The sequence below is a fragment of the Vollenhovia emeryi genome, unplaced genomic scaffold (genome assembly GCF_000949405.1).
Source record: "Vollenhovia emeryi isolate VEMERY1.0 unplaced genomic scaffold, V.emery_V1.0 DF939130.1, whole genome shotgun sequence".
Taxonomy (NCBI): Eukaryota; Metazoa; Arthropoda; class Insecta; order Hymenoptera; family Formicidae; genus Vollenhovia; species Vollenhovia emeryi.
Genome location: NW_011967236.1, coordinates 149624 through 162476, shown reverse-complemented (window position 1 = coordinate 162476; position 12853 = coordinate 149624). Strand labels below are relative to the sequence as shown.

At 32.6% G+C, this 12853-nt stretch overlaps 1 protein-coding gene across 11 annotated transcripts in view; it reads right to left on the bottom strand.

Moving 5' to 3' along the window:
- Window positions 1-12853, bottom strand: part of LOC105568240 (proteoglycan 4) — a 76465-nt gene that overhangs the window by 19765 nt on the left and 43847 nt on the right. For 7 of the 11 annotated variants that reach the window (XM_012023726.1, XM_012023732.1, XM_012023736.1 and 4 more), the window contains 5 exons: window positions 11710-11769; window positions 2592-2743; window positions 1442-1718; window positions 932-1046; window positions 618-738 (listed from right to left, as the gene is read on the bottom strand). In XM_012023726.1, coding sequence (XP_011879116.1) covers window positions 618-738; window positions 932-1046; window positions 1442-1718; window positions 2592-2743; window positions 11710-11769 — 725 coding nt within the window. The remainder of the gene's footprint in view (window positions 1-617; window positions 739-931; window positions 1047-1441; window positions 1719-2591; window positions 2744-11709; window positions 11770-12853) is intronic. The other 4 variants (XM_012023727.1, XM_012023731.1, XM_012023734.1 and 1 more) reach the window with 2 other exon arrangements.

The window sequence follows — 12853 nt, the reverse complement described above, 5'->3', positions numbered from 1 at the left end:
ACACTTGGGAAGACACTAAAATTTTGAAACTGCATTTCCAGTATTACGAAATCGCGAAGTGTTTCAGGTTAATTTTAAAGATGTGTTTTCATAATTTTTCATAAAAAGAAAAATTGTATGAAATAGCCAACTAAACGGGCAGTTAACTTGCTGCTAAATATCTTGTAAAGCGATACGATCGAAAGTTATGTTATTTCTGTATGTTATTAGTGAGTTATATTATACAGTGTACGTTATTAAGTAAGATATATTATATGCCTTTACATAAAGAGCAGCGGCATCTAATTTGGTAGACTTTTAACGACGGAACTTTCGTTGCTATAGATGACACCACGAAATAGAGGAGGATAAAAAAAAGCATGCAGAATTTCGATGGCTTTAGATTATTGTTCGACACACGGGGACTGACATATAAATTCGACGATCTAACGATGAGATCAATTGAGTAATTGAGTACAGAGAACACAAAGCGATCGGACGTGGACTTCACATAAGGATGTACGAATATTGTGTGGGGAGAACTGACTTGCGAGACAACAAGAACTCCTCGAGTAAGAATCCCGAAATTTCGAAATGACGTAACGTCGTCGACGAAACGACGGAATCCCACGGATTACCTTGTACTCGTCAGCGAGTCGCCGGAGCTCGATCACCTCCGCCGTGGGAAATGGTCTCACTTGTGACTTGCTCGGCACTTTATTGTCCAATATCCGCACGGTTCTACCTGACCTTTTACCCCTGCAAATAATCAATTTTGCGTGTGATGATCGCGTAATGGTTACGTCGCGTTATCATCGCGTCTTCACACCGATCGGGATCGTCGTAGATGCCTTTCTTAGTTTCATTTCCCTTATTCCGCTTCCTCTCTCACGAGGATATCGAATCTCTTTACGCGATAAGTCATACTAATAACTTCGGCTGGCAATCTGACCTGAAAGCTACTTTCAAATCCGACAGGTCTTCCTCGCGCTCGTCGCCCTCCGGTACCATACCGTCGATTCCGTCCGGTCCACCCACCAATGGTTCCAATTCCGATGCCTGAACCCCTGGGGAACACACAAAAATACACTGAATTAGTAAAAGAACGCAATGTAGGAGACAATAAGAGCCAGACGCTATAGAGATTAGGTGTGGATATAACAAATTTATATTATTAACTTAAAATTAACAATGTCAAACGTTTCATTGGAAGAAGATAATAATTTTTAATCTAATATTTGAGGCTTTTGTTTTATACATTATTACTTCATACAGGTTGCTACACTCTGAGACAGCGAACTGAAATATTTATTGAATGTCGGAATAAAACGACAAACTTACGCGGCTCCAATCCGAGAATCAAATTCAATAATTTTCAAGTCATAAAAATGTGACACTTGACAAATTCAAGACTTGCAACGTCTATTTGGGATCCAGATTAATGCTAAAATTAACTAAGTACCATCGCGCTTGTGATCGAGATCACCGGGTCGCTTCTTGTGTACCGGCGCAGGTCCAGTGGGCACCATACCCTGTTTAAGTGCACCCATGCTGAGCGATTTTCTCGGCGGGCCCGCAGCGTTCGCAGGCATTCCCGCAGCTAGAATCGGCGCCTGGGTTTCACCATTTGTCACCTGCGATCTTTTAGGCCAGGCAAACTGTAGCCGGTACTCGGTACTGATACGAGATATCGCCTTACTGAGCTGACTTGGTGGCAGTGCCGATGTTGCTGTAACTTCCTACGGTGCGAAAATTAATATTTCTAACTCGATCCTTTGTGATAATTCGATATACATATATTGGGAAGTAAAATAATTCTTCTAGAATTTACTCATCGCAAATAAAATTACAGAAATTTACAATTACAGTAGGTCCTCAAGAAGATTTGCTCTGAAAAGACGTACTCTAAAAATAATTGTTGTTATAGAAATAAAAAATTGTTACTCCACTTGTTCAAGTATGAATTGACTTATAAGAGCCATAATAAATTCCTTGACTTATATATAAGTATATGTATATGCAAATAAAAATAAGAACTAAGAATAAGTACAAGCTCGTCTTTATTTAAAAATGAGTATAGGAAATTAAGGCCAATGTATTTACGAGCGAAGTAATTTGATTTTACATTTAATTTTAACAAATAATTATTTACACTAAGCCTAGGATTAAGAGAGGAAAAGCGTTACCTCGTACATTACACTGTTTCGTCTCGAATTCCTGTATTCCACGGAACCTTGTTCACCGAATTTTATTAATTAAACATCGGCTTTATCAAATTACTTATCGCTCGTAAATACATTGGCCTTAATTTCCTATACTCATTTTTAAAAATAAGAAACTGTATAAGAATATTATGTATTAATTATTCATTAAATACATTTGATATTGCAGAAACGTGACAAAAATATAGCTTTTATTTTTAATTGTTTATTATACATATATGTTTTAATTATATAATTATAAGATAAAATTTTGATTCTCATCTTTTTTTATTTTCTTGAAGAGATCGTTAAATCTCTATATCGGTAATATGTTAATTTTTGTTTACGCAGATATTGTTAGAAACTGCAAAAAACAATAGAAAATTATTATCAATGCTGTAATCCCCTTACCCGTACTTTATCAGCTACGACGTTCGAATCGATGGCGTCGATACCACCGCCATCTGCTGCCGTGATAAATTCGTGCGTTTTGTAAGCGAGCTCCGGACATTTCTTTCGCCTGGGCAATGGTGGTTCCAAAGCGGGCCCCGTATAATTGGACCCTGTCAAATTTATATTATTTTTGGATCGTTATCTTCTCTTTGTTTTCCATAATTGACTTTGAAATGTTTCTTTGTTAAGTATCTCGATCGTATACACTCAACTTATTGCATTGGAGCTAACATTTTCAATTACCGATCTGCGTACGTATTATGGAACTTTGCGAAATGGTTTATGATCGGAATTACTCCGTTTTTCCTAGAAAACGCAATCTAGAAATCTAGGAAATATTTGAACAATTCCGTTCAAAATCTATTCCGAAATTTTCAAATTTTCACAATATCTTAAACAAAATCTTCTATAAATTTACATTTTAATAGCATTTATTTAATCAATATCCATTCTGATAAAGAAAAGAAATGTAATTAAGAGTTTTTCAGATAGTTAATAAAATTAAAATTCATAAACTAATTACAATTTACAGTGGTTGTTAGCTCTTCTTTCGAATCCGTCAGGATCATTTCTCAAGCGATAAGTTTTTGTTATACTTATACAAGTGTATAAGTTTGTCTTACAAGTGACGGAAAATAATTTTTGACAATCGAGATACCATAAAGAAGTTTCGATCAACTTTCCAAGCGCGATTGTACAAGCAAGATAAACACACTATTAAAAAACATCACTGCAATAAGAAATAAATGTGATGAAAAATTGCGAAGGATAATAAAATTCTTGCAACGTTTTAATAAGATAAAATGACCTCTATAAGATACCATGGTGGAAAATGGGAACGGTTTTAAGCGGCATGCAGGAAAATCTTGAGAAAGTAAGTGGAATATAATATATCAAGCGATGATGATAAAAAGTTGAGGTTGCGCAATAAAGAAATTGAACATGTGTTCTTTGTGGAAAAATTGTCGCGTCGACTTTGCGATTCCGATATTAAGCGCGTGTATCAATTAATCCATCATTCTTGCGTGACATTAAAATTCTTCTTTCACGTTTAATACTCGCTTGTTTTCTTTCTGTCCACATAATAGCTTTTTAGCGATAGCAAAGTATTTAGTGGCAAATAATGTAAGTAATTTATTTAATTCTTCTTGCCTCCCCTATTTAACTATTTAATAATCAGTTCTATAAAACCAAGAATGAGAGACGTAAAAATCAAGCTGTTATCAAAGCATACTGAAGAAATTTTTATATCACTTTTTAATGATAAAAGTATTAAGACTGGAAAATAACTGAACAAATTATGATCGTGTTTGCTGCCCTTAGAACCTAAAATTTTTTATAGTAATGTACACAATAATAAATACAAAATAACATATGATTTCGTATTATATGACAATAACCTATTTTGGGCAGTTTTTTGTATTTTTGTTAATTAACATGAAATTAATAATAAACAAACACTAAATTCTAAGAAATCAATGAAACATACTAATATAACCACATACATTTTTGGAAGTATTAAAAAATTTCTTTAAAAATTAACCTTTTTACCGATTCTCAGCAAATTCAATACCATCCTTTAGTGATACCCTTCATATAAAAAATTTTAGACTGATATTACAAAATTTGCAGAAGAGTAATTTTAGATGATTTTAAGGGTACACACATCTACATTCTTATGTCATTTTTCAACATTTTCCAACATTATTAACACATTGGCAAAGAAAACTAGAAAAACATTTTTCACAAAAACAAAGCTCGCCATAAAAAAACAAGGGTGTTTGGCATAAGGTGTCCATCCGCTCGTGTACAGATAAATCTCGTTAAACTGTAAAAAGTCCTATATCATTTTGCAAACAACCACAAAATTTGGAGTAATAAATTAATAACGATCTACGAAGCAGTGTGTGTGTGTCTGCGTGATTCAGAGAGAAAGTTAGCCCAGTAGTTACCATTGTTACGTACGCGATGAGGTATTGGCTATATACGAATGATATGTGATGTTGAATTGTCTCTGACGCTTTGTTACTTATTGTAACGGGTATTGCTTTTTTCAAAACTATGGACTATTTTGGAAAACGGATGGAAGGGTTTTCCGTCGGAAAAAATAAATAAGCTAGTAGCTAGATTAGTAATTAAATAAAAAAAAGAAGTAATTAAATATAAAGGTAGCTACCTCGATAAAAAAAGCGTCTAATACCCTTTTCATCTCGTAAAAAAAATACTTTATACATATAACACTTTCAAACATTTTATATAATATTTTACATTTTATTCTAAAACAATGAATAATAAAAACGTGTTAAATCACATACATAGACATTTACAATTAATGGTTTCAAAGCCGGTAGTGTACCTGATACTAAATGAGTATACCACATTCGTGTATATATTGCATATAATATATGGCAATTATTACCCATTGGTTTATGCAGTATATTGTCGATTTATTAACAAAATTTACGGATAAAATAATTCTAAAAAAATTGTAGACATCTAGTAAATTAGTTTGAAAATTTCAGTAAAATATCATATCAATGTGTGATTTATTGTAATTATCGAAATATAAAAGTCTTAAAGAGATCTGTAATTATAGTCATCATTTGAATCTCTCTTTTCCCGCAAATCACACATTGATATAATATTTTACTTAAATTTTCAATCTAATTTACTAGATATCTATATTTTTTCGAATTATTTTATACGTAAATTTTGTTAATAAATCGACAATATACTGCATAAACTAATGGGTAATAATTGCCATAACATATGCAATATATACACAAATATTTTTCGAAAAGCAGCGGGTCATATACAAGGGTGAACGACAAGCATGAGCATGGCATTGTGTATAAATCAAAAGAGCCGCGTTTTATTTCCGTTTACCGCGACACGTCGCAAAGAACGCGTTCTATGTTCACCTGCATTATTTTTATGGTTCGATGTCGATGGCAGTGAAGTATATGTATAAAATCGATGTAATATGCTATACTGTAGACGTCAGTAAGTAGGCGTAGCCATTTTACTATCATCTCTTACCCACGCACAGTGGGGCACAAATCAGAAAACGCGTATAAAAATAGATATAGTAAAATTATCTTCTATTATTATTGTTGTATGATGTTCTATATAATATTTCTAATATAATTTTTATACCTAAAAGTTTACTTTATCCTGCATTTTACTCGCCGTTAGCGTTAAATCATTTTACATTTATTATTTCAGTTATTTAATATCTTAAAATTTTTTATATTTGAGTGGTCGATTTTGATTATGACACCCGGTACAGATTGAAGGAGGTCCCAGGTTCGAATCCTGGCTGAGGTAATATTTTTCGCGACAAGAATTCTTTGCAGTACGGGGAGGTATTGAATGCTAAATATAACATTTTAAAATAATTAGAAATCGTTTATCGATTTTAATATGCGAATTCACTGACGACAATGATTCCATCTAAATGAAACTGTGTTATGTCTGAAAAGAAACCGGCGTACAGGACAAGATGGAGAAAACGGTATTTAAATTTACATTTTAGATTACAATTATTGGGCTACCAACATCTTGCTCGGACTAACATTTACGGATTAATATTTACTTTCGTTACTGTTAGAGTTAAATATTTAATAACAATATTTTATAATAATGACACATTGATATATAATTTGATATATTACATTTTTTTACGCAATCATAATATATTTGATTGACAATTTTTAATCGAATTAAATTTATATTTACTATTAGTAAAAACTAATTGAAAGAAAAATTTTTGGTACATATTGATTTATTGTTAGAGATGAGAGTTAAAAGTTTCATGTAGAGGAGGGAAGACGTCTCTCTATGTAATGTATGTATGTACATACATAGAGGTAAACTATCTTAAAACTACTTCATAGGTATGTAAAAGTCGTTCTTCATTCACATAAACTTCACACATGTACATGAAACAGTTGCATGTATATTTATTTAGAAGCGCCAAGTTTTTGGCACGAAATATTCTGTTATTTTAATAAGCATAATAATAAAATAATTAAATGTCATGTTAAACACAACTTTATATGCAGAATACTAAGTAGTCCTTTACATTAAATATTTCACTATTCTATTATAAATGTATATGATACAAAAATTAAATTGCACAAACTGTGTGGATTCATGCATATCCTTACAGAAATGTAATATTAACAATAAGAACAAGAGCACCAAAGTAATTTCTAGAAAATTACTATACCTACATCAGTAATTTTTAATGATTCAATTACTCAACTTCTATAGTTATTATTTCAGTGCTTTTTTTGGTTCCTAGTATTACATTTCCGTAAGGGCAGTTGTGTTTTATATCACTACATTTTTATAATAAAAATATGTTAAAACGACATTGCTTTGTAAAATATCTATTCTAACGTGCGCAGACACTTGGCCTGACACTCTTTTTCATCTTTTTTGCATAAGAGGTAATTTTTATGGTAAAAACTTATTTTTTTCCTGTAATAGATACATCAGCAATGCACAGATGCAATTGGTTGAACTGTTCAGAATTTTATATTTAATAATAAAAGTGGTGTATTGAAAAAGGTAGAAGAGAAAAAAGCAAATAGAGAAAAAGTTCATTAGAATTGTCATTTGTTTGACGCAAATATAGTAGCTAGCATGACAGACAATTTAACAATCGATAATTAACACTAATGGATTCGGTTGACGTAATCCATGAAATAATTTCAATCTTTCCTGAGCATATTGCAATTGATACCAGTGATTGCGTGAACACAAATATCCCTAATACTCAACTGCATACTGATTAGTATCTATATTGATCGTGTTTTACACTTCTTTTATTTTCTATTCCCAGACGATCCCATAAACAGTTTCTAATGATTAATTTAAGATCCGTTGGACCAAAAATGGCCTTTCCTTAACATTCTCCTTTCAAACTTTCATAGCAGCCCAATGGATTATTAAAATAATTTCAGTATTGGAATTAAATCGAACAAATTTCGGAATTAGTTGATCCTCGTTCTCTATTGTTATTCCCTCCAATCCGCATACACGATTCAATTGCAACGGTTAATCGCTACTACAATCGGCCTGAAGTCCAAGGGGAGTGTACATATTTATAGGCAAGCATTTGGTAAATTTCGTGCAGATAAATACGGGAGAGAACTATAATATATAGATATACGCACGCGCGCGCTCTCGAGTAAATGTGGATGTGTATGAATGTATGTGTAATAAATGTGTACATATGTATAGCCGTGTATGTAAGCGCATGCGCGTGTTGTGTGTGTGTGTGTGTGTGTGTGTTTTGCGCACATTCTACGTTGTACACCACTCTATATTGGATAAGTCGGCCACAAAAGATAGAGATATTTTGACGTAGATTGTGAGAGCGAGATAACTGATGATTTGTAACCGCGGTGAATTTCATGTGGATTTAACGTTTTCGGCTTGAATGACGTCCTTCTCATAAAAAATTCAGGATATCGTTTCACCCACGAATGTATTATGTGCGAGGTTTAAAAGGCTGCAGAAACGTTATGACATTTTTAATTGCGATAAGGAAAGATTTTTTTAGCTCACACGAAGTTCAATGTCTAGAAGAAGAATGTCTTTTATGTGAAATATGGTAATATTATGTAATAACGTTGTAAAAATGTTAAAGAGCTTGGGAACGGAAAATTTGCAGGCGTATTTTTACGTGACGCAGGGAACGTATTAACATTAAAATCACAAATTTAATACTTTATCGATCATTTTTCGCATAAATAATCGAACAAATATTTTAAACTATGTTGGAACCGCGGTTTTAAATTCATAATTTTAATCTATAATTTGTAATCAGCAAAATCTACAAATATCAAGTTTGATGCAAATCATATAGTAAAACAAGTAAAAAATACAATAAAAAGTAACAAATTAGGTTTACATAATAAAAATTATCTTAGATCATTTTTTATAAAAATAATCGGTAATTAAAAAAATTTTTTTAATTAAAAAAGTTTAGTATTTTTATGTCTGTATGTAGTTTCAACTATACCAAATAATATTACCTATATAATTAATTGAAAAAGTGAGAATTTCATCACTTATACATTATTAGTTGGAAAAATTAAACAGCGGTGATGTATCATACAATTTTATTAGCTCACGATAGTCGACCATTAGATTAAATTTTTACTAGAGTAATGCTGCAAGTTTATTTTATGACAAAAATTTATTAGTAACAAATAAAAATTCATTAAAATTTAAATGAGTTTTATTAAAAGAGCAAAGCTTGCGTTTTGTTATTCCTCTAAATTCTGGATTGAGATATTTTTGTTCTAGAAAAACGTCTTGTCAAAAAGACTTGTTACAGTAGATCGTACCTTTCGCACAATATACACGTTTATATTAAATATATACAATATCGATATTTAATGAAAATATGTTTTAATTTCGTTAGTTTCACAAATGACTGTAATTAATTGATTAGCGAAAGACTAAATACGATATTTGGCATAAAATTCAGTGTTGCCTTTCCCACTGCGTGACAGTAATTGATAAGTGAATATTTTTCGTAGAATATGGAAGGTGATCGAAAATACTATTTTTCTGAATTCTAATCAAAGACTGAATGCAAAAATAAACTTTAGCAATTGGATCGAAACGCGAGGGGAGAGAAAGTTATTTAGTTTGATAAATAGAAAATGAGAGTTGAAGAGTTTAGAAATTATTCGTAATGTTTGCTTTAAGTAATAATGTTATTACGTTATTAAATAATAATATTATGTAATAATATTATTACGCTTGCGTTTGTATGTATCGTGATGCATATACGCCCTAAATTCCGTTATTTCACGAACATTGTTTTGATTACTCACAGCTTTCGCTGGAATGATAATGAGCTTAATATATTTATAGAAATGCTTCGTGCGACTTTCGTGCAGGCAAACGGGAGTTTATCATGACGAGTACTTCGCATAGATTGTCGAAATAAGATATGCAAAAGTGAAAAATCTTACGTCGTTCATGCCCTAAACTTAATGACTCATGTCACTAACTGTTCGTTGATTGTTACAACACGATATTTAACCAATCAAATTATGCTGTAAACCGAATCGTCGATAAAATTTGTAAAGGCGAAATGTAAAAAATATTTTTTTCTAATCAAAGGAAAATTGTATTTACAAAACCAATTCAGACAAAGGAATAATTAAGCTTTTCGTCTTTGGTCCCGTCAAGTGACATGAAAAAAGTTCGATCAATCGATAATGACGTAATCGCAATTGATAATGACGTTATCATCACATTAGGTGAATGTAAGTTTCGAAAAAGAAAAAGAATGGAGTGCTAACAAGCAATGTAATTTTTGCGCCTAGTTTATCTATTAAAGTATTAACAGTATTAAATCGTTCGAAAATTTCTATCGGTTTTGACATAAACTCATTAAAACTTTTCTATAGGATCGAGAAGAGCTTAGTGTTTCTTCAGTCTTCAAATATTTGAACTCTTTGTTCTAGAAACGTTCAAATGTCTGAATTGTGACATCTAAAAGAAATTATGACTCTAAACCGAGAGAATTTTTATAATAATTCAGTATTTTTAATTAACTCTGCATTATTCATACTCGTATTTTTCCAAGGATAGAAATACTGTAAATAGGTATATGTTCGCGATTGTCTAGTATCCCATTTGAAAAATATACAGATAATATAATAAGAGTAATACATATAAATAATATACAAAGACATATTTATAAAGACATATTTTTACATATGTATTACAGGCTGTCTACTATAATAAATGTGATTAGCTCTTTCAAATAGATACAGCGTGTTAAATTGAATAGAAAAGTCCAAAGTTTTGCAATTTTCACAATACTGGGCCACTTTCACAAACGTTGGTTAACTGCTAACTGAGGGTTAATTGATTCCCCCGTCTCCTCTTAAAAAATAAGACTGAAAAAGATAGGGAGTCGACTAAACTCTGGTTAACCGAAACGTTTGTGAAACTCGTCCTTAGTGAGAAATTAATTAAAGAAGATCTGTGAATAAGCGCGCATCTGCGCGATGAATTAGTCGTGAGAGTAAGCGCGCGATTGTGTGAAGCTGGCCCCATTTTATCCTGAGGATATTTCAAATTGGCCCTTATTTCCAAATGCAATCCCACATCTCATTGTCAATAAGTAAGAGGATATTCCGAGAAGATATCATAAGATATCTTATGCAAAGGCAAGAAATATCTTTGACAGGATATCTTTTTTCCTTGTATAAAATATCTGTAGAACATCGAGTGTTACAATAACGTATCTTGCGATATTTCTTGAGCTCACGTGTCCTCTGGGTGTCATATAATTGTAAGGTATTTAAAAGATATCATAGGTGAACGCTTGTGAATTTAATGTACAGTGATGGGCAGAATTTTACTCGAGAAATGGATCGGAAACGCTCAAGATAATTTCGGGGAATGGTCATCAAGTAAAATATTCCTCGGAGAAGAAGATTTTGGAACGTAACCTTGAATTTAAATTAAACTCGTTTATAAAAAAAAGAGTTGCAACCACATTTTATAAAAGAGGAAAGGGGCTAAAACTTTACGCGCGAATATTCTTTTTCCGACAGCATTGTTATTAATTACAGTTTTCACTACTAATCGAAAACTCGACTGTCACCTCACAAGTGGCTGTAATTGGATTTTCAGTAGAGTAGCTAACTTCATACGCCTGCCACTAATCACATAGATGCACGCTGGTTGGTAGATCTTTATTAATTAATTTCTCATTTAAAATGAAAATCGCAAAACGGCACAAGACTTCTCTGCCGAGTTTAACCCAATGTGTACCGACTTCCAAAAGACGTTACACTTACCACGAAAGATTCTGTATATACAAAATATAAATTTCTATGATTCAAACTTTGAGGAAAATATGGTTGTTCAGTAATGTTGACATTCAGCTACAAGCCTTTCTGTTAGCAAATTAATGGCAGATACAAACAGCATCGGGACAAAGGAGAGGGGAGGGAGGATTTTCTCCGGAAATGAGCGAAAATAAATCGAAATAAACCTGGGCATTTGCGTAGCTCCGAATCGTTCGTCTTACCTTCGCTGTTCTCATCCTCTGTTGACTTGGCCGATTGTAGCTTCGCGCTTGGTTGCTTCGCTGCAATCAAAATTCGCAGCTGGCACCGCGTTCTCTTTTTTGTTTTCCTTGTTTTACTTTTTTCTCCCCCTCTCCCTCCCCTTTAATGCTCGTCTTTTTGCTGAGCGATTCTAATTCCTCATCACAATCGATTACGTTGCTCTAATATCAAGGTTAGTCGAAAAATTCTCAAAACTACTGCGTGCTTATTCATATGTATATGTATATGTGCAACTGTATACACTGAAATTTTGTCGAGATTTTCTTTCCAAATGTCAAATTCTACTTTCGACCACATCGCGAGATATCGATAACAAATTGAAATAAAAACGATGACTCACATTTTTTGGAACTTAATGGAAAAAAAGAGAGCTAAATTGTTTCCGTTGAAGTTTCTTAAAGAGTCGGCGTGTATGATATCTTTTCTAAATCTCCAGTGGTGTCGTGAATGTGTACGTATAGATGGCATTTTACAATGAAATATAATATCTAATATAATAATGTTTTAACTCGTAGGTAGATTTTGACAATCGCGTATGTACTGGTGTTTTATATTATGTGTGATGTCACATTTGTTACTCCTAATCCTCTTTCACCTATGTTTAATGACATAGAAACCAAATATCACGACGCCACTGGCGACACTACAGATGAGTTTCTATCAACCTGCGTAAAGAAAGAAGGGAAAAAAATCGCCTACGATTTGAGCTTACACGGGTGAGAAGAACGGAGTTCAATCGTCCACGATGCATGTCGGGTTGATTTCATTTTTCAAGAGAGACCGGGTATGAGCGCCGTCGACAAGATGGAAAAGTCAATGGCGTGGAATTTATTGCGGCCAAATTGCCTTACGCGAAACGAGGTCGCGGAAGATCGTGCGAGATCGTGAACGATTAAATTTGAGCGACTAGCTGAGAAATCGATGATCAGTGGATGAAACGGAGAAATGGATTCTGACACGGTAATAATATTCGCAGTTATTGGCCTTTTATCAGAAATTCTATCTTATCCTTTTAGATATTTTATCATTTTTCAACTATGTATTCTGTACAGATTACAGAAAACAACTACTAATAATGACAATAATATGATGATTTCATAATTT